At 35.0% G+C, this 22,104-nt stretch overlaps 1 protein-coding gene across 5 annotated transcripts in view; it reads left to right on the forward strand.

The window, feature by feature from the left end:
* Positions 1 to 22,104, forward strand: part of LOC124360098 (protein SON-like) — a 30,994-nt gene that overhangs the window by 3,988 nt on the left and 4,902 nt on the right. For 2 of the 5 annotated variants that reach the window (XM_046813404.1, XM_046813406.1), the window contains exons 2-6: positions 3,378 to 4,136; positions 8,057 to 8,177; positions 13,076 to 13,161; positions 14,756 to 14,905; positions 17,515 to 17,983. In XM_046813404.1, the coding sequence (XP_046669360.1) occupies positions 3,478 to 4,136; positions 8,057 to 8,177; positions 13,076 to 13,161; positions 14,756 to 14,905; positions 17,515 to 17,680 (1,182 nt within the window). In that variant the 5' untranslated portion in view covers positions 3,378 to 3,477 and the 3' untranslated portion in view covers positions 17,681 to 17,983. Of the gene's footprint in view, positions 1 to 3,377; positions 4,137 to 8,056; positions 8,178 to 13,075; positions 13,162 to 14,755; positions 14,906 to 16,799; positions 17,022 to 17,514; positions 17,984 to 22,104 lie in introns of those variants that run through there. The other 3 variants (XM_046813405.1, XM_046813407.1, XM_046813403.1) reach the window with 3 other exon arrangements.

Here is a 22,104-nt window from a genome sequence, read left to right on the forward strand (position 1 = left end):
ATAAGATAACAGCGACAACAATACCGATCACAATACCTGAAAATACTTGTTGATTGATGGAATGTTAGTTCTGTTACTCAACTACATCGTTTTATAACGTTCTAAGTTCATTGAAAAAAGTTTAAGCGTTGGGGGCATATAACGGAATCTGACCCCATTAACAATTGATAATCGTTGTAATTTTGTAATTAAAGAGTTGTTTTTTCATTCTATCATGTTTGTTTCTATAAATTTATATTTTTGTGTTCTTCATACAGGTGTGGTCGATATAATCCCAAAGTACCAATAAATGTAGAGACAAATATTTATTACATTTCTTTTGTGTCGGTGTCAGCAACTTTGTAAAAATAAAAAAATTGTGTTTATACTGAAAACTCATGTTTTTGGCATGGACACACGATACTCGTCCACTACGTGGTGACTGGAGGACAAAATCATCGCATAGGTACTTCGGTATTACCGCAGCCCACTATTTTTGGATGAGTTTTCCTTATCGGGAACCAAAATAAACTTAAATATACATTCCTAATACTTTCCTTCTTCTATAATAAATCGAAAAATACTCAATGAGTCATACTTCCTATCGCTAAACCACCTGCAAGTAGGCCTACATGAGCGACTCCTCAAGTAGAATCCTCCTGTAAATTTTGAATAGTAAAACGTTGTTCTTTTAGTATTTATTTTATTTGGTTATATAATAACTTGTAAATTTCAAAATAGGTTAAAGAAATTCTATTATTTTCAATACTGTAATTTAGTTTGTTTCTGGTAAGGAAATTTCGTCCTAAAATAGTGGCCACTTGATAAGTGCCCAAACAACATATGTTTCACAGATCAAAGGGTAGGGAAAGAACATAAAACTCATATTTAGCATTACTTTGGAACCTATTGAATACAGCTATCTGGTTATTTGGCGAAAATAACCGTGTACTATATAAAATATTATTTAAATACGAAATGACAAAATTAGCAACACCGGCATTTTATGCATTTTTCTTACCATCAAAATTAGCGACGCTGTTGCACTGAAAGGTTTAATGTTCTCACACATGAGCCTTCTGAAATATAATCAATTTATAGTTGCAAAGCCAGTAAAAATTGTCATAGCTGTGTTAGGACACATTGGGAAAATAATATGAACAAGTGTTGACATGGTAATTATGTGTATTATACAAACTAAAACAAGATCTTTGGATAAAAACTTTGAAAATGAGAGAATATGTTATAAAAAAACTCACACAAAAGTCTCTTATATAAATTTCATTTAGGTAATGAGCTATATTTGCATCTTTGACTTGAAAAAGTTAGAAACTAAAAATGTCTTTGGTAACATTTTGCTCTAGTTTTTGACTTGTGCCATTCATTGAAACACTCTGGCATGCAGAGTCCGAATTTCTTGTCATTTTTCTTTCATTGTTCATGACAAACAAAACTTTCCTTTAACCATTCTGCTGTATTATTGTTTTCACAAGTGAAGATCAGAACTCCTGGTGATTCCGTAGAAGCTTGGAGAGTTGGGACCCTCCTGTTCCTCCATGATCGCTTCCACGATAAAGTTCTGGATCTCTTCCATCTGTTCCGATAAGAGTAGGGTTTAGGGAAAATCAGAGTGTAATATCCCCACCCTTATGCCCTCTGCAGCTTGTTTGTAGGAAGGGTTTTGGGGTAGTGCAGATTGTTCCTATTGTGTCCCCTGTCTCGCTTTGTTCTTTGTTTTCTTTCTCTGATGAGCTTCTGGAGTGGAGCCATCTGAGTGAGGTCTTTTTGGTTTTCCCTCTCTTTGTCTCTTTTGGAATTTGTTATGATTTCCTGGGATTGGTGTTAAGGCCAAATCCCTGGCTTCTTCATGAGAGTAACCTCTTTTCTGAAACCAAGCCATTTGTTTCCTGGTGGCTCCACACAATTTAGGCAATTCTGGGAGCGGCCTTTCAGCTTTTGCTTCCTCTGCCTTTTGGTGGTCATCCTCCAGTATGGCATCTTCTTCAGATTTATCGACTCTGGCTGAATCGAGGGTTTTAGGACTTCTACTAGGAAGTCCACCTGTCTTTGTTGATTGTTCAGGACGGCTAGGGTCAGAACCCATTTCCAGTCCCTCTACTTTTTGTGGATTTTCATCCACATTTTGAGTGCTACTAGACCTCTCTGGTTTGTTTTTGTTTCATTGTTACTCATTGTGTTCCCACGAGTAGCGGAGATCTAAAGGTCACCCCAAGCATTGTTCCGTTCTACTTGGGGAAGACTATGTTTAAACTGGAGGTCGCCAGGTATCCAGAGTTCGCATATTAACGATCAAGCACTCCGTTGATCACGCAGCCCTTGGCATATGCTGTTCCATCTTGGCTTGGTCAATAAGAGAAATTAGGTTTTAGTTGTAGTAGATTATAGTAAAAGCTAGAATTTTGGGTAGTTTTCCCGATAGGTGAGGGTAGAATGAAAAGAAAAGTGAGCATGGGAAGGATAGCCAAAAGAAGCCCGCCAGTTCGGCTCAGCCTGATCGGATTTACCATAGAAGACAAGATTTGGATCAGGCAATTCCCAGGTGCGGGCACAAAAATACATCACTTAAGAAGAGAGAAGATGGCTCTGCAAGTGCTTCATGGACACTCTGGCTTAGCACATGTGTTGGGGTATGAAGACCCCACCACTTCTGCACCCCGGTTACAACCTTATTGTCCCGGCGATCAGCGCAAGGCAGTTCATGTGGAGAATTTGTTGCCATCATCTCGTGGAGTTTAGCACCTGGTTTGCAGAATTCTCGGACGATTGTGGTCGAACCAACCTGTTTTGCATGTTGTTTCTAAGTTACAAAATATTTAATCAATAACTTATGCTCTAAACTTTACAAAATATGTATGAATAATTAAATTAATTTATTACAATATGTAAGCATCAAAATTCACGTTTCAAAAACCACTCTTGAAGAAAACTCCCTCTTACATCAGGCATAAACTGAAGAACTAACTTGTTACTATGTAATTTTCAACGTTTGACAAAAAAATCACTAAGTAAGAACTAAAAAAATACCTTTTGGATAATACAGTTTATATACCTTGAGAATGAGTTCCTGAAAATTCTACAATGAAAAATAACCTAAGCTTTAACATGATTCCGTTTCTTGATGTTAAATATTGGACCTTTAATGTATATGTGAATTAAAATAAATACATAAATATTTTTATAATACAAACAGTTATGCGTTATGCAGTAGTCATTGTATTGTGAATTAATAAATTATTGAGGAAAACTTAATGTTATGACATTACAGGTTGACAACTAAATTAAAAAGAAATATTCGTATTGTTTAAAAAAATTTTGATTTCTTTTTTTAACTAGATATTTGTTGGAAATGTTCAGTTTATTTGTGTGATTTGTTACAGGGTGTTATTGAAGAATGACGTCCTCTACATGGAGAGATATGGACTAAATCTGATATTTAGTGTACTGATTCCTATTACCCATTAGTTCAAAGAGTTGAAAATGGACGGATACGGTCGTTATGGAGCAGCCGAAGATGATTGGAAATTTTCAAACTCAACTGTGATAGACTATCATCATCAGCCTCCTCCCTCCAGTGGTCCTGCAGCCTGGCAGGGTTCTGGTAGGGTGGAGGATGCGGATGATTTCAATCAAAAGCTTTACATGCAACTGCAGGTCTTATCTGGTAAAATCACTCAGGATCAATTGACGTCTCAGCTACCGCAAATAGTGGATCAGCCTGACAGTAAGAAGTTAGAACCTGCAGAGTCAATTGGGATGTGGACACCTGCAATGTGTGTCCAGGAAACTACGCCTTTTCCTGCAACACAGAATACTGGACTAGATGGCACAGATGATATGGACATTTCAGATGATGAGACCACATCCCAAAACAAAACAAAGACATCCATAGTAGACGTAGATCCTGTAGAGAAGAACAATTCAGACATAGGTTCGCCAGTGTCTCTGAGAAGAAACATTGAAGTGACATCAGGAGCAGCATTTTATAAAGGCTTAATTCTTTATATCCCACCATTTGAGCAGTTGTCAAACACTTATAGAGGGTCACCAGCAGTAAAAATGCTTTATGCGTCCTTTGAGTTCAGTTTTGGAATACCTGTCAAAATAACAACAAGCCCCAGAAAAAATTCTCCCGATGTGTAAGTATAGTTTTAATGCTGTTTGAAGACATCTGGAATTTACTTAAACAATAATGAGTGTAAAAATTTACTTAAATGAGAATAAATTTTGTAGTCTTAACACCTTCAACACTGAATTATACATAATCTATGACTAAAATATTTTATGTCAATGTAGTTTATTTTGTCTAAAGCCAATATTTGTTGGTGATTGGTGATCGGCAGCACTAAATGGGTTTAATCAGCACTGGTGATGACATTTAAAAGCGGCGCAAGCATTCAACGTGTTAATTAATTGAGCTCAGCTTTTCTTGGGAAGTTCATTAATGACAGTAATATCAGCCTCATAAAACTAATTAATATAGTAGCAATAATTTACTGGTCTTTTGAGCCACTTCCACATATGTGTAAAACATGTAAACTCATTTTCAGGCATAGTACAATAGCACAGACACATTTATGTGACCCCAATGACTTTAAATGCTTAGCTCATTCTGACAGAGCGTTAAATTATTGTGGAGAATTAGTTATTCGGAAATAAATAATTTGGATTCAAACCTAGAAAAAAACTTGCATGAAGTTAATATCAGTTTAACCCTTTTGGGTGTTGCAACAACTTTCACTCATTTTTCAAACATAAAGTGGACTATATTTGATCAATTAGCATACTGTTGACTTTTAGGAAAAAGGCTACTGCACAATAACTATTGAACAGATTATCAACATGTCTTATTTTTTGCCATTATAAGTAAGATATGGAACATACAGAGAAAAATTTAGAACATTTTTAAAATTATAGAACTTATAGAACATATTTTATTGCTTTTCCAATATAAATTTATGATAACCTAATGTTAACCTACTTACATAGACTAATGACAAATAGTAGATAGTGATATAGTAGCCTGCTCAACATCGTTTCCTTTCGATAAGCAGAAAACCAGAACCGATCGTCATAAGGACATGTAATTTTCACAGTAAGTAAAATAACGTCTGTTCTTTCTTATAATGTAGTTATTTAAGTCTCCCGTAAGAAAAACTCTTAAAAAATAGTGCCCTACAAATAATACTAAAAAAAATTCAAATTCAAATGTTATTTAATTATTAAAAACAAGTACAACCAGGTAATAAAGAATAGAATCATAATTAGTTATAATAATCAAACTCAACAAAGAGACCTAAATATAACATATCATAGTAGCTGTGGTACTGCAGTGATGACTACTTTTTACCATTAACAACAGTTTTATTAAAACACATGCTCTGCTTTTATTGTTGTAATGGAATTGTTTCAGTATCCGAGTTCAGTGAAAAACTAAATAAATAATTAAGTAGAGTCTAATTGCTTTATTGTTTTACAAATTATATAAGAACATAACAATTTGGTGTCAGTAGTGGGATAAGACGATTTATATGATAAAGACAATGGCTACTAAGAGTGTAAACCTTGTGGAAATGAAAGTGATGGATCTGAAACGTGAACTTGAAAAGAGCAACCTGCACACCTCAGGAACGAAGATGACACCAGCATCATTTTAGGGAGGCCATAGTATATGCAGGAGATGATCCAGATCGCACACTCTTGGAGATACATAAAGGATTGTGGTAGGATGTTCAAGAAGAAAAAAAAAAATTATCAAACAAATTAGAGGAATATTTTAATAATCTAATAAATAAAATTACTAATTTAGATAGTAATTTGATTAATCTAAAAGACAAAGTTAGCAGTTTGAACACATTATAGGAAGAAAATAGTCATTTAGAAAATAAATTAGCTGCTAGCTTAGACTCTAAAGATAGTGGAGCACCTATGTTCTGGAGGGGCATGTGACACAGAGTAAAACCACTTCTTCTTCTAAGGGGTAGCCTTTTGCCATGCACTTAAGCCGCGAGGGTCCTTTGTGCAATCTGGAAGTATAATATGAGGCCAGCCAGTTTGCTGCTTCAGCAGTTCTATCTACAAACTGCCTAAAACAACTGATAAGATCTGCCTGGGAAAATTCACCACCTATGTCCAGACTACCGTAGATAGTCTGACTACTGGCATAGTGCTGTAGTGCTATGGCAGTACAGTTAAAGAGTAGTTGTTCAGTAGTTTTCTCCTGCCCTCACACAATATACAGAGTGGATGCGCCTGGAAAATGCTGACTCTGTGAAGATGCTTCCTCAGGTGACCATGTCTCGTAATTAGACTCACAACCTGAGAAGATACTGATCTATGTAAGGGGACAATTTTAGATGCCACCCTTGGGTTAGGTGACTGCAAGATTAATCTATTCATCCTATGAACTGAATGCAGGCTCCACCTTCTCTCATGTTCAGTGCTAACCCACTTTAAGACAGAATTTGTTCTAGTTGCAATGGATTAAATTAGTAACTGGGGTAAGGTCTAATCAGGAAACTGTCACCATAGCAGATGTCATAATAAAGAAATGTTTAAAAAGAAGCCAACTTATATAGGAGGACAGATTTTTAATCACCTCCCAATATCAATAAAAATGAGATAAATTTGACGAAGTTCAAAAAATCTTTGAAAGCATATCTTGTTGAGGATGCCCTGTACAATTTTGATGATTACTGGTCAAAAACAAACTCATAATTTTGTACTTTCTTTTTTCTTTGTAGTTTAAGTAAAAATTGACACCATTCATGTATACAGTTGTATATTTGACAAATAAAGAATTTTTTTGAATAGAATAAAGAATTTCGTTAGCCGGTTTGGAGTTCCACTGGAGCTGCACTCAGACCAAGGGAGAAATGTTGAGTCAGCACTTTTCTTGTATGTATGTTAGATGCTAGGCATCTGAAATATAAGAACTACTGCCCTCCACCCACAGTTGGATGGAATGGTGGAGCACTTCAATCGCACCATGAGATAGTACTTATCAAAGTTTTGCATTTTCAACCAACAGCAAGACTGGGACTAATACGTTCACATTTTGATGTTATCAAACAGCTCATCGATTTACAAGACTACTATTCAGATGTCTGCCAATGATTATTTGATAGGGGAGTACACCTTCCTTGTGATCTGTAGTATGGGATCAGGCCAAGTTAGACATATTAGGAAAGGATTACATTGACAAGTTCTGAGGCAGATGGACAAAATTTACAAGCATGTTTGTACGCAGATCAAAAACTCCAGTAACAGGATGACGGAAAGGTATGACATCAATACAGAGAAGGTAGGAGACCTTGTATGGTTGCACAAATCTTGAAGGGATTGTGGATACGCACCTAAACTTGAGAGATTACGGGAAGGACTGTACAAAGTTCTAACTAGGATAAATTATGTCATCTACAGAATCAGGATGCTGCCAAGAGAAAAACCAAAATGTATTCATTTTAACTGATTGGCCCCTTACAACTGATGGAACAGGTTACGGTAGGACCAGCGAGTTTACGTTATCGGCTAGCCCCAAGTAACATCAGCATAAAAGGGACCAAACTATAAAAATAAAAACAATTTTTATGAAAAACTATACTATAATTTATTATACTTAATAATACTGCTGCAGTAATAATAAACTTTTGTTGTACTAGCTTTTACTAAAACACTTACTTTATTATCAACATGCATTATTTGTACATTACATTGGTTGTTAAAATAAAATACTGTTATGATTAATTACTAAGCGATTTATAGACCAAAGAGGAAGAGAGGTGTATACAACAGTTAAAATTAAATTAAGAAGAAAAGACTTTGATCATTTTTTATTCGTACAATCAGGATTTTTGTATGCTTGCACAAATCACTGCAGCAGTATTTAACATCCAGTTGAGAATACAAATATTTTTCCATATAAATTGAAACCTCCTTTCATGACAATTTTAATTTAAGTAATATATCTTATTTGTTGTTTTTTATCTTTCTACAGCTAACACGTATTGCTTCTGTAGCTGAAAACTATGTAAACTTTGATTTTTAATACTATTTTCAGAATGGATGCTACAGTTTATTTCCAAAACAATATCTTAGCGACTGGGTCAGGTTGGGCTCCTCACGTTGAGGCAAGTGTTCGAGCACTGGAACTCCTGAGCGAGACGTGCTACACAATACAGGTGGGGATTTATTATATTCAAGATTCCTTTATTTGTCGTTGAGTAACAAAACAGTTATAATAGACATCGTCAAAATATTTTAGAGATTCTAGGCAGACTACAAACAAAAATGTTAAACTGTTACACAACACAAATGTACTAACTGAATTACCATAGAAGACATATTGTAATTTTGTAATTGTATTATATAACGTTAAAATTCATAGGGATTAACAAACAACAGGAAACAAAACAAACTAAAAACTTACAAATAGTCAACTATAAAGCATTATAAATAACATTAAATAGATTTATAACAGCGACATTTAAAAAATTAGTTATAATTAAAATACAATATAATAACTAAAAATTAAAGAACTAATATCACAGAACAAAAATTATTTTTTAGGTTAGTTTGCTTTTTCTTTTAGAACACTACTAACAACTGATTTAAATATATTTATATTTACAAACCATGTACTTTCTGGCAATTTATTAAATAATTTAATTTTTATATACTTGTGACTATTTTTCGTTTTTCAAGTTTCTTGATAAATCTAACATGCAAAAACTAGTTGTTGGATTTGGAACGTCGTGAGACAGGACGTGTTTTACCTTGTTAGCAATAGTAGTCCTGCTCAGTACAAGAGGAACCGCAGGTTCGAACATTGAATTCATGCAATCGGTCGAACAGCTGGTGGTGCTGCCATTCGTGGGATTATGCTTGAATGGTTAAGGCCGAATCCCGCCTTGTATGCGTCGACTTCCACTTGGAGTCCCTTGAACGAAGGCTCAAAACAATTTTACTTTACTAGGCGGTGGTGGCCTGTCACACGAACGAGTGGCCACATAACATAAGTGGACAGCTCGATCGATCGTAATCATGTCCGTACTAGTATGCCACTTATCTCGAGTTGACCCTTCGGAGAGTTCGATATCGGATCTCGGGATCGTCTGTAGAAAACTTTGGTCCTCCTAGTTTTGTATGCGTGTACATCCTCTCTAATTTAATAATTTTGCAGGTTTGCTATATCATCTAATATACAATAATATATGTATAAACAGAGCAGTGTCATAAATTTGTATCCTTTAAAGGCTGGCAGACATGACCTCTGATCATCAAAACCTTTAGATAGTTCCAGAGACCATATGGGAATATGAGATTTGAAGATTAAATAAAAACATTTCAGAGCAATTCCCTCATGTCCCTCTTTGGGATTTTACTGAACGTTACTAAAGCATAAAATTTAGGGACCTGACAAAATTTCTTACCTGTCTGTATGTCTGCATGGTATCTAGGAAACTAATTGAGCTACAGGCTTTAAATTTTGCATAACAATTTATTTCTTCATTTTTACACAACACTTGGTCTGTTGCACACCTTGTACAAGGAAACTGACACAAAAATTGCAAATTGGATTTTTTTAACCTGATAATTTCTAAAACTTTCTCAAATAGCATAACAATACTATCAACTTGAAATTTTGTATATATTTTGCTTAGTTATTAATGAATGTTGTGGCAACATTCTTCTTCTGTTAATCTATCTGTCTGTCTGCCAGTTAGTATGTTTCCTCTGGATATTTCAAAAACAAACTTAACTATGAAATTGAAATTTTGCTTGTAACTTTATTTCTAGCGGCTTCTTTTCTGTGTGATTTTCTGTAGGACATCTGGTGAATTATATGAGCTATAGATTTGTAATTTTGCACTCTACAAATCAATGAGGCAGTTTCAGTGAGTTCTGTTACACAACGTGAGGTCTGGCATATTCCAACCTTGTTATGAAAGTTTATGTAACCTATATCAGGAGATCTTATTTTCTCTAGACTATCTGTGTTCTTTCCTGTAAAGGCTGCTGATTTGAACTGATGAGTTGTAATGAAAGAAATTTCAACACTAGAGTCTGATTTTATCTTCTATTGTCTCTCCATAAAAACAAATATATGGAATATCCAGGTCAATTACATTTTGGTTCACTTGCACATACAGTAGAACTCCGATTATCCGAACCCCTATTATCCGAATCCCCAATTATCCGAATCACGATTCGGTGAAATTATGTAAAATTTGAAAGTCGTCAAATAACAGTGACGGCGCCCGCCCGACGAAACGTGCCATGACGTAGACAGGGGCAGGAGCCCGGCGCGCCAGGCGTACGTGCCGTTACCGTGGTAACGTGACTCCCGTATGCTATATTTAAACACCCCGCCCTTCCACCTGCACATCGACTGCAGTCTCGCCGCCCGCCGGTCAGTGCGCTTGAGCCGTATGCCAGTTCCGTTCGCGTGTGTATTTAGCAGTCGAGTTGCGTTGTATCTTGAGAGTTGCGTTGATGTGTGTAGTGTTGCATAGCCTGATATTATAAAATCATTAACGATGAGTGCAAAACGTAAACGAGTTGTACTTTCTCTCAGCGATAAAGTGGAAATTATTAATCAGTTAAATAAAGGCGTCGCAGGAAAGCAACTAGCAGAGCGGTTTGGCGTAGGGGCTGCGACTATATGTGACATTAAAACTAACAAAGCAAAAATTGTAAGCTTCGTGAGTGCATTGGAAAGTGAAGATGGATGTTCATCTAGAAAAGTGATGAAGCACGCTAAAAGTGAACCTATTGAGAACGCTGTTTTTACGTGGTTTCTTCAACAACGGTCAAGTGGGCAACCTATTTCCGGACAAATTTTATGTGAAAAAGCTCGAATGTTTAGCGAAAAAATGGGTGTGACTGATTTTAAGGCAAGCCAGGGGTGGCTTCGGAATTTTAAATCTAGGCATGGCATTCGAGAATTAGACGTAGCGGGAGAAAAACTTTCTGCCGACCGTGAAGCTGCCATTAAGTTTGTGGAAACATTTAAACAAGAGACTAAACACTATGATCCCGAACTTGTTTACAATGCCGATGAATCCGGGTTAAACTGGAAGGCCCTACCGAGGAAGACTTTGGCATCCAAAAGAGAACAAAGTGCTCCAGGGCATAAAGTAAGCAAGGAACGAGTAACAATCCTTGTTTGTGCTAACTCTACAGGTACCCATCGGCTGCCTTTACTAATGAGAGGTAAACCAAAAAAGCCAAGAGCTTTTAAAAATGTAAACCATTTACCAGTGGCTTACACCAACCAAAAAAGTGCATGGATGGCGAGTGATATATTTTTGGAATGGTACAATAAAACTTTCATCCCTGAATTAAAAAAATTTAAAAAAGAAACTGGAAAAACGGGGAAAGTGTTGCTCATCATTGACAATGCTCCAACTCATCCACCCATTGAATGTTATGATCGGGACGAGGGCCAATTTAAATGCCTCTTTTTGCCGCCTAATGTCACAAGTCTATTACAACCCATGGATCAGGGGGTTATTGAGTGTACAAAACGACACTACAGACGTCAACTGCTCCGTAAACTGCTCCTGGCTGAAGAAAACAATGAAGAGAGAGTTTTGGATTCATACAAAAAAATTAACTTGAAAGACTGCTGTTACATGATTGCGGATTCCTGGAATATGGTTAAAAGCGTTACACTAAAACGAGCTTGGAACAGAATAAACGGTACATCAACAAAAGAACTGCTGGAACTAGAAAGACACAGGTTACAACAAATAACAGATGAGCTAGCTGATGATGAAGAACTTGAACTGACTGTGGCAGAATTTGTAAAACTTGCCAATAACATCGCAGGTTGTTCAGAAGTCGATGTTGAAGATATGGAAGAGTGGTTGCAATCTGATAACGCTGATCCTGGGTTTCAGATAATGACAGACAATGAAATAGCAGAAAGTGTAATGGACGAACAGCAAAGTGATATCATTGACAGTGATGAGAGCGGTGATGAAACTGAAGAGGAAAATGTGCCAACACACGGAGAAGCCTTCATTTGTTTTGAAAACGCCTTAAAGTGGATGGAGCGGCAACCAGAATGTGAAGCTGTACAACTTCTTGCCGTCAAGCGCCTGCGGGACCTTGCTGCACGGAAACGAGCTACAACCTCAAGGCAACGTACTTTATTGGAAAATGTTCAAGTGAAAAACTACACAGGACAAATATGTACTGTATGAAGCCTATTGCACATTTCATCACTTAATTTTTCATTTGTCATTTAGTTTATGTACTAGTACTTTTCGTTAATCTGTATTGCTGTACTGCATTTTTATTGCTCATGTTTATTACTGTACTCTATAGTATTAAAATAACAACGTTTTCAATGCACTTTTGTTTATTTAATGTAAAATACTCCTTTTTTGCATAATTTCCATGCTAAATCCAACTATCCGAATTTTTGCATATCCGAATCGGCCTGATCCCCAATTAATTCGGATAATCGGAGTTCTACTGTATATTATAATTTAAGAATTTATTCCATTTCATCCTGTAATCAAAATAATGATATAAGACTTTCTTCCTTTATTATATTTATTTCATTTCTTTATTCCAACTACACCCTTTGGAACGAAATTTTATTAACATATATGTTCTAATAATTTTTGATGTTTGTTTGTGTAGTTAAAAAATTTCTCATTTACAAAAAAAAATGATTTCAATAATTAATGTTGATTATATCTAACCCTCACTTCCATACAAAATATTGTGTTGTGCCATAAAAATAGGCTATTCTCAATTTTATGCCTAAAGGTAGCAGATCTGGTAAAATGATTAGTCTAACAATGTCGTTAAACACATTTGAAGTGCACTATAGTCTTATCAAAAATTTTATCTATATATAGTGAGTATTTATTATGATATAAAGTCAAAAATGAAAGATATTCTTAATGATTTATTAACAGCTGATATTAGCTAATCAGAACCGAGGTACCATGATCTGCGCTAATTTCGGTGTGAACCCAACTAGCTCCCATAACCGCAAAAGAAGATATGAATCACAGCATAGCCATAAAATTGATTTATTTATTGTTCCATCTGTTTACAGGCAAAAGGGGATTATTTTCAAAGATGCAAACTTCTTGATGCTGAAAACATGAAGACACTTAATCTAAAAAAGTGGGAGGCAGTAAGGTAGGCTACGTACTGTGAATTTATTATATAAACGTTATGGTATTTTCCTAGTGTCGCATCTTATGTGTTTTCTTGACCCTTGACACGAGAGTTGATGTGTGGCTAAGCTTGTGAATTCTGTAAAGAGGCGATGTGACTGTGAGAGTCCTATGGGAACTTGTGTTTGATTAAAAGCTATGATTTCAAAATCCACCACCTGTTTATGGTCAAGGTAGTAGTTATTATATACTGTAACAGCTGTGTTTTTTAGTGTGTGAGGTATTTAGCAAAGCGTACTGGTTTTTCTCTCTGAATGCACTAAATTTTATGACATACTCTGGAATATATTTTGTGCCTCTACAAAGTCCCACCCTCACCAATTAACTAAGGAGCAGATCTCATGTTTTTATGCAAAATGATTGTGTAGTTTTTCATACATTACAAAATTTAAAAAATCTACTAAATTAATGTGCTGTAATAGGCTCACTATAGTACGAGATATATTGTAAGTCTAGTTTGTGGCAAAAAACTGTTGTTTAATACATTTAGGCCTGAGGTATATTGTTTAACACATTCGCTGCAGTAGACACACACTGCTGTCCTAAAGTTGGTACATGATTCGTGTCGCAGTGAAGGTGTTAAAATTTGCATGAGTTTGGAAGATTAGTTTTTGTGATAACACTATTATTAATTTAAATTTATACCTCTTTAAATTATTAATCCTAATAATATTACAAATGCGAACGTGATATAGTTTATTTTGCTTTCACCCAAACTATTCAACTGGTTTTACTGAAATTGTACATGAACATTCATACAGTCCCTGGTATGAATATAGGCCTATCCTTATTCTGAATATCCCGCCGGACTACGCCCCACTAGTCTTTAAAGTAGTGAAAATCTCATCATGGTCTCTTAAACCTGTGAAATATTAATTGAAAGAGTCTGTCAAATGAAGTAACTATCCTGTTAAACATTATTTTATGACCGCACAACCTTATATTTAATTAATTTAACCAGTATTTTCAATGTTTACATTTATAGTGTATACATTTTTTAAAGAGTAACCATTAGTTTTCACACCATTTTTAGGTTATAGGAATTAAGTAAATACTCATCTTAGAAAATTTCCTGAAACATAGATGATCAGAATTTGACTCTGATGACTACCTTTTGAGCAGCTGGTAAGAACTATGCTAGATCAAAGTTTCTGGACTGTGTTTTTGAACTAATTTACCAATTCCAGCCCTAAATGTTCTAAAATATTTAAAATATTTTTCAGTTTATAAAGAAGCAAACACGTAAATAGCGTTATTGTTAACATACTTTTAACTGTACATTTTTTAGCAAATATGAAGTATTAGATATAAAAGACCAAGTAGTCTAACTTTTAACTATACATTTAAAGATTGTTAATAAACCTATCTAAATTGTCTTTTGACAAAATAAACAAACAACTTGTAATAGAATTAAAATTTCTTTTTTTAATTATAAATTTAATTTTTAATAAAAACTAAATACAGAAATGAAGAAATACAATGGCATCAGATTATCAACTTTATATTCTTCCATAACGATTCAATATAATCAAACAAATAATTATTTTCTTTTTCAGCCAAAAATATCCAAAACTTATTGATATTACCAAAGAAAGTCATATCCAGAAGACATTTGCTGTATTTTTGGATAATCATACAAGCTCTGGAGTTTATGAAGATATGGTCTGTTATAATCTCACAAATCAAGATGTGAATAACATCAAATGGTAAGTTAATTTTTCAAAAGTTCTTTTATTGCTTGTATATTTTTCTACATTTAATATTTGTTTTTGACGGTGGAAAGATTGAGAACGAAATTTCATTTCTCCTGACAATTTCCATCATACAAGAAATCAGTAATACTAAGTTGCAAGATTTGCAATCTTATTTCTTCCTCAGGTCAATACATAACCTAAAACATAACTACAATCTAGGTTAAAATAAACAAATCAAATCGAAGTATTCTTTATTATCTGTATTACAAGAATACATTGAATAGTATGTAATATTAAAATAAAACTAAGTTTAATCAAGAATCAAGAATCAAGAAGTTTATTGCAACAAAACATTCACAGATTTTACAACTTCAGATGTTGTGTGAACACGTTGCTTGTCAATAATAAATACTAAATCTATAATACAATTACCTCAGAATAAAACTTACATTACATTAAAATATTACAAACATTAAAACATGTGATCGTAAAGACTGTCATGTAAAAACTCAGTTATGCTATAGTAAGCTTTACTAATTAGTAGACTTTTAACTGAGTTCTTAAAACAAGACATTTTAAGCTGTTTTAAATGAGGAGGAAGCTTATTATAAAATTTAGTTCCCATATAACTTGGTGAACTTTCAAATAATGTTAATTTGTGTACAGGAAATTGCAGTCTATCTTTAAAACGGGTGTTATACTGGTGCTCATGTTGCTTTATATTTCCTGAATTTAGACGATTATGAATAAAAATTAAACAACTATAAATATACAATGATGGAATTGTCAATATTTCTAAATCTGTAAATATTTTTTTACATGAGGTTCTTATATTCAAAAATAGCATGGTTCTTATGTATCTCTTTTGAATTTTGAGGACAGAGATAATGCCAGAGCAGCTGCCCCATATTTGTATTCCATACTGTGCTAGTGAATAAAAGCAAGAATAATAAACTATAAGCCTAGTCTTAATGTCTACCAACTCCCTTAATGTAAACATTTGGTAGCAAGCTGAACTCAGTTTTTTGTTTAAGACATCTATGTATGGTCTCCAGGACAAATTTTTATCAATAAGGAGCCCCAAAAATTTACTAAAATCTACAGCAGTCAGAGTTGTATTCTTGAAATTTATCTGAAAATTTGACAGGGTCTTGCTTTGCAATGTTTGGAATTTTACAATTTGAGTTTTATCACTATTTAGTACAAGCCCATTATATGTAAACCATTTTTCTAAATCTATGAGCGAATTAACAATTTCTGATTTAATATGTTGTCCTCGGTTACATTTTACTAGGGATGTAGTATCATCTGCATACAATATCAAATTATTTTTAACATTATAAGGCAGATCATTTATAAAAATAATAAATAATAAAGGACCCAAAATAGATCCTTGTGGTACACCACTACATATGTTTGCCCATGATGATGTATGTTTTATGCCATTATTGTTGAGTAATATTCTTTGCTTCCTATCAGTAAGGAATGATTGGAACCATTCCAAAGGCTTACCTAAGATTCCATAAAATTTAAGTTTACTTACAAGTAATGAGTGATTTACACAGTCAAAGGCCTTGGATAGGTCACAGAAAATACCAGCAGTATCCAGCGACCCATCCAAATGTCAGAACTAAAACTCATTTTTAACCTTCAATTAATACATTATTGTTATAGCAATATATAGAATATTAAATGATCACATATTTTTATAAATTGATCACCTTGTTAGAAATTATGTTTTTCTTGTTTTTCTTCAAATTATTTATGGTTGAGTTCTTCCATCTAACAATGCTGCCTTGTGCTGTGTCCACAAGTCTGTCTAAGAAGCACACTCCATGTGTTGTGTCTATACATAAATACAAATCTGCCCAAGCTTTGTTAGAAATTATGTTTTCAATGTTTGCAGTGTGGTTGAGTTCTTCCATCTAACAATGCTGCCTTGTGCTGTGTCCACAAGTCTGTCTAAGAAGCACACTTCATGTGTTGTGTCTATACATAAATACAAATCTGCCCAAGCTTTGTTAGAAATTATGTTTTCAATGTTTGCAGTGTGGTTGAGTTCTTCCATCTAACAATGCTGCCTTGTGCTGTGTCCACAAGTCTGTCTAAGAAGCACACTTCATGTGTTGTGTCTATACATAAATACAAATCCGCTCAAGATTTGTTAGAAATTATGTTTTCAATGTTTGCAGTGTGGTTGAGTTCTTCCATGTAACAATGCTGCCTTGTGCTGTGTCCACAAGTCTGTCTAAGAAGCACACTTCATGTGTTGTGTCTATACATAAATACAAATCCGCTCAAGCTTTGTTAGAAATTATGTTTTCAATGTGTGCAGTGTGGTTGAGTTCTTCCATCTAACAATGCTGCCTTGTGCTGTGTCCACAAGTCTGTCTAAGAAGCACACTTCATGTGTTGTGTCTATACATAAATACAAATCCGCTCAAGATTTGTTAGAAATTATGTTTTCAATGTTTGCAGTGTGGTTGAGTTCTTCCATCTAACAATGCTGCCTTGTGCTGTGTCCACAAGTCTGTCTAAGAAGCACACTTCATGTGTTGTGTCTATACATAAATACAAATCCGCTCAAGCTTTGTTAGAAATTATGTTTTCAATGTGTGCAGTGTGGTTGAGTTCTTCCATCTAACAATGCTGCCTTGTGCTGTGTCCACAAGTCTGTCTAAGAAGCACACTCCATGTGTTGTGTCTATACATAAATACAAATCTGCCCAAGCTTTGTTAGAAATTATGTTTTCAATGTTTGCAGTGTGGTTGAGTTCTTCCATGTAACAATGCTGCCTTGTGCTGTGTCCACAAGTCTGTCTAAGAAGCACACTCCATGTGTTGTGTCTATACATAAATACAAATCTGCCCAAGCTTTGTTAGAAATTATGTTTTCAATGTTTGCAGTGTGGTTGAGTTCTTCCATCTAACAATGCTGCCTTGTGCTGTGTCCACAAGTCTGTCTAAGAAGCACACTCCATGTGTTGTGTCTATACATAAATACAAATCTGCCCAAGCTTTGTTAGAAATCCTTGTTGAGTGTGGAGGAGAGAATGATAACTTTAAGCTCCATCCTCCTGATACGTTTAGGTAAGTTGTTTAATATTAATGGCATAATAAAGTACAGTAAATGTTGCTATTTTTTAATGAAAAAAGTAAAATAGTATGTAAGAGTTTCAAGTCCATAACTGATTTAATTCTCAAGATATCCTGCAGACATACAGACGTACAATCATACAGATGAGAAATCTTTGCATCCCCCCCTATAGGCAAAAGTGAAATTGTGTTAATTTACGGAGCTAAACTCACCATGTGCTAAATTCTATGGCTATACATGCACAATCATATGACACATTAGAACGCTGCCAAAACACAAGTTGCGATCTATTAGCAAGAATATTCATTCTTGCTGTTATTAATGCATTAATTGATTTTAGCACACTAACTGAACAGTTGTTTTACACATATAGTTTTATTGGATACTTTTTACTTAAGGGACTTTTGTTCCTAACATTTTCTCATGCTGGAAATTCTGCAAAATTATATGACATACAGCTACAATCAGTAAATAATCTATATATATATATATATATATATATATATTATATATATCTATATATATAAAAATGAATGTTTGTATGTTTGTCCTTTATGGAATCGTGAACTATTGGACCGATCATGATGAAAATTTGTACGTATATGTATTTTTCCACGGAGAAGGTTTATAAGCTATGCCCATCCCTTTCCCGATTCAGGATTCCGCCCCACTGGTTACAGAAATACCCATAAGAAATGCATTGCAGCAAACATATGTTAACGTCTTTTCAAATTTTTAATCAGCTGTTCTTTGTAAACATATATTACACTTATAGTTTTAAAGCATAGAGTAAGCTTAAGAGAAACGACAAATTTTGTTTAAACTGTTTCTGCAATCACTGTTAAACATAGACTTTACTATCCAGATAATACAATTCAAATTTGACGTAAAAATTCACCTTTAACTGCAATATTTATTTAATATAAACCATGCTCATGCTTGATCAGAAGAGCAATGCAGATATCATAATTACTATCTTACGTTGGCTACAAATATAAAGAATGTTATAAAATCAACCTTAGTTGTTTTTTTTGACAGAAGTATGGTTCTCAAAACTCCGTGTGTACATATTCTCTCGATCGAGACAACAAAGCAAGCTCAATCGTGGCATCGGAGATATAACTAATTTAATCTAAAATTTATTATAGTAAAAAAAAAAATTTACTAAGTAATATAAGGACTTCGGTTCTTGAGATTTGCGTGCGAAGCCGTGGGTAACAGCTAGATAGAGGCAGGAATATGGTACATACCTTCATAATACGCCCAAGAGGCTCACGATGGAACGACTATCAATTATCTCAGCAATGTTTAGAATGTGATAGAAAAAGAATAAGTGAATATAGTGTACTGTTTTCAACGGGAAATTGCGTGCGAAGCCGCGGGCAACTTTTGCAAAAAATTATTGAAATGCGCAGCAAAGCGCGCCGGGCCCGCTAGTATATATATATAAATGAATGTTTGTGTGTTTGTCCTTTATGGAATCGTAAACTATTTAACCAACCATTATGAAAATTTGTATGTATATGTATTTTTCCACAGAGAAGGTTTATATACTATGCCCATTAATGTAATTCGCCACCAGGCAGTGCTGCAAAAGATACAAGTTTTCGAAGCGCCTGCACACTAAAAACTGCAATTACGAGACAGTTATGTATATTAAATAACCAAACACTATATTGAAGTTATGATGTATATTTGTCTTGAAGATAAATTTCTGATTGAATTTAAAGTTTGAGTTTTAGACCACTTTATAATAAATTACATGTAAGTGTATGATGGCTATAAACATACACAGATTTTCTTGATCAAATCAAATCAAATCAAATTTTTATTGCCGGAACATTCTATAATGCATGGCAAAAGTCAACTTCTTACTTGCTAGAATTTTGTCATACACCCCACAATAGATCTCATTCAGACATACAATTTACAAATTTACATACATCAATTCATTCGCCAATGATTCCCACTTCCAGCGACGGATTCAGTCAGTCTTTTTAATTGGTGGTCTCCCAATCAAATGCTAAAAACTCGTCTACATTATAAAATGCTTGTGACACTAAAAAGCGTTTCAAACGAGTCTTTAACACCTTGGGCGTTGGAGCGTTTTTTATTGAATTTGGTAATTTGTTGACGAAATGAACACCTGCCTGTGAAGGCAAGCGTTCATAAACCAACGTTCTGTGCCTACCAGTTCGGTAGTTATCTCTGCCTCTAGTCTCATACGCATGTATGTCCCGGCCATTCGTCATGGTACATTTAGACATACAAAACAGAGTTGTTTCCAAGATGTAGAGACTGGGCAGCATCAACAGTTGTAAATTTTTGAAGGCTTCCTTGCACGACTCTCTAAATTTCAACAGAGCGATAATGCGGATCGCTTGTTTTTGCAGCTTGAACACTCTCATAAATTGATTGTTTGCACAAGCTCCCCACAACACCAACCCGTAAGTGAGATGGGGGTAAATCAAGCCAAAATACGCCATCATTAGAACCTGAATAGGGCAGTATTTGGCTAGAGACCTCAAAACATAAATGCCTGAAGCCAATTTGGAGCAAACGTGATCGATGTGATTATTCCAAGTCAACCCTATATCTAGGTATATTCCCAGGAATTTCGAGCAGTAGACTTCTTCCAGCATTGTGTCAGCCAACATAACAGCTGGCTCGTCATGCCTGTCTACTGATCGCAAAGCAAAATTTAGAAAATTAGATTTTGCAGAATTTGTCTTAAGATTGAGGCTGTTGAAATGTTGGACGCAGTTGTTGATCTCAACAAAACTTTGCTGTTCCAGAATCAATTTTGATTTGCTTGTGAAACAGAGAGTCGTGTCATCAGCATACTGCACAAGTTTTCCGTGCAGAAGTGATGAACCTACGTCATTGACATAGATCAGGAAGAGAATTGGACTGAGAATTGAGCCCTGTGGGACACCATAGCTCAGGTGAATTGGTTCAGATAATTTGTTTGCGATCTGGACAATTTGGGTTCTGTGGCTTAAAAATGACCTGAGCCACTGGAGAGGCACGCCTCGGATGCCATGAGATTCAAGTTTGTCAAGCATTGTAACATGGTCAACGCAGTCGAATGCTTTCGATAAGTCTAGGAACACACTCAATGTGGGATCCCGACGTTCTAGCCCCTCTACAACCATATGACATATCGACTAGACGTACAACTGCGTCTATTGTCGACTTACCCTTCCTGAAGCCAAACCGGTCTTCAGATAGCTGGTTGTGCTTATTTAAAAATTGAAGCATTCTTACCAAGAAAAGTTTTTCGAATATTTTGCTCAAAACTGGCAAAATTGAGACAGGCCGGTAATTGTGTGGGGAGTGGGGATCATCTTTCTTAAAAATCGGGCTCACTTTCGCGGTTTTTAGGAGTGAGGGGAAAACTCCTTGTTCAAAAGAGAAATGTACTAATTGGGTTAAAGGTTTCACAATATGCTTTGATCATGTTTTTATTAGCCACATCGACATTAAATTTAAATCATTTGATTTTTTGGCTGGGAGCTGCTGAATTATTTTTTCAAGCTCTTCCTCAACGACAGGTGCCAGTGCCATGGAGGCTACTGGACACTGTCTCCGTCTTGGGATTCCTTGTGGCGGTGATGGGCAAGGGCCTTGCTCATAAGCAACAGATCCAAAGAATCTGTTAAGCCTATTCGCAACCTCAACCGCGTCCTCCACAAGTCTGTCACCATTTTCTAATTTGATTTGATTGTTGCATGATTTGTTTTTATTGTTGATGATGTTCCAAGCAGTTTTAGAAATATTTTTTGAAAATATAACTGATTTAGAAACATCATATGCCTTTGCCGCCTGGATCACTTTTCTGTAAATTAGTTTGTAATTTCGAAAAAAAATCTTTTGAATTCTTCATTGTGTGATGTTTTCTGAATTTCTGAGAAAAACTTTAGTTTTTCTCTAGAAATTAAAATTCCTTTAGTGATCCATTTGTTGTTTACCGTTTTGGGACAAACTTGTATGGTTTTGAGAGGACAGTACATGTTAACATGAAAGTTTAGTGTATCACTAAACATTTTAAAATGCTGTTCTACCAAAAGACTTGATCGTGGCAACAAGGCAAACTCGACATCGGCATTGGAAA

The sequence above is a fragment of the Homalodisca vitripennis genome, chromosome 4 (genome assembly GCF_021130785.1).
Source record: "Homalodisca vitripennis isolate AUS2020 chromosome 4, UT_GWSS_2.1, whole genome shotgun sequence".
Lineage (NCBI taxonomy): Eukaryota > Metazoa > Arthropoda > Insecta > Hemiptera > Cicadellidae > Homalodisca > Homalodisca vitripennis.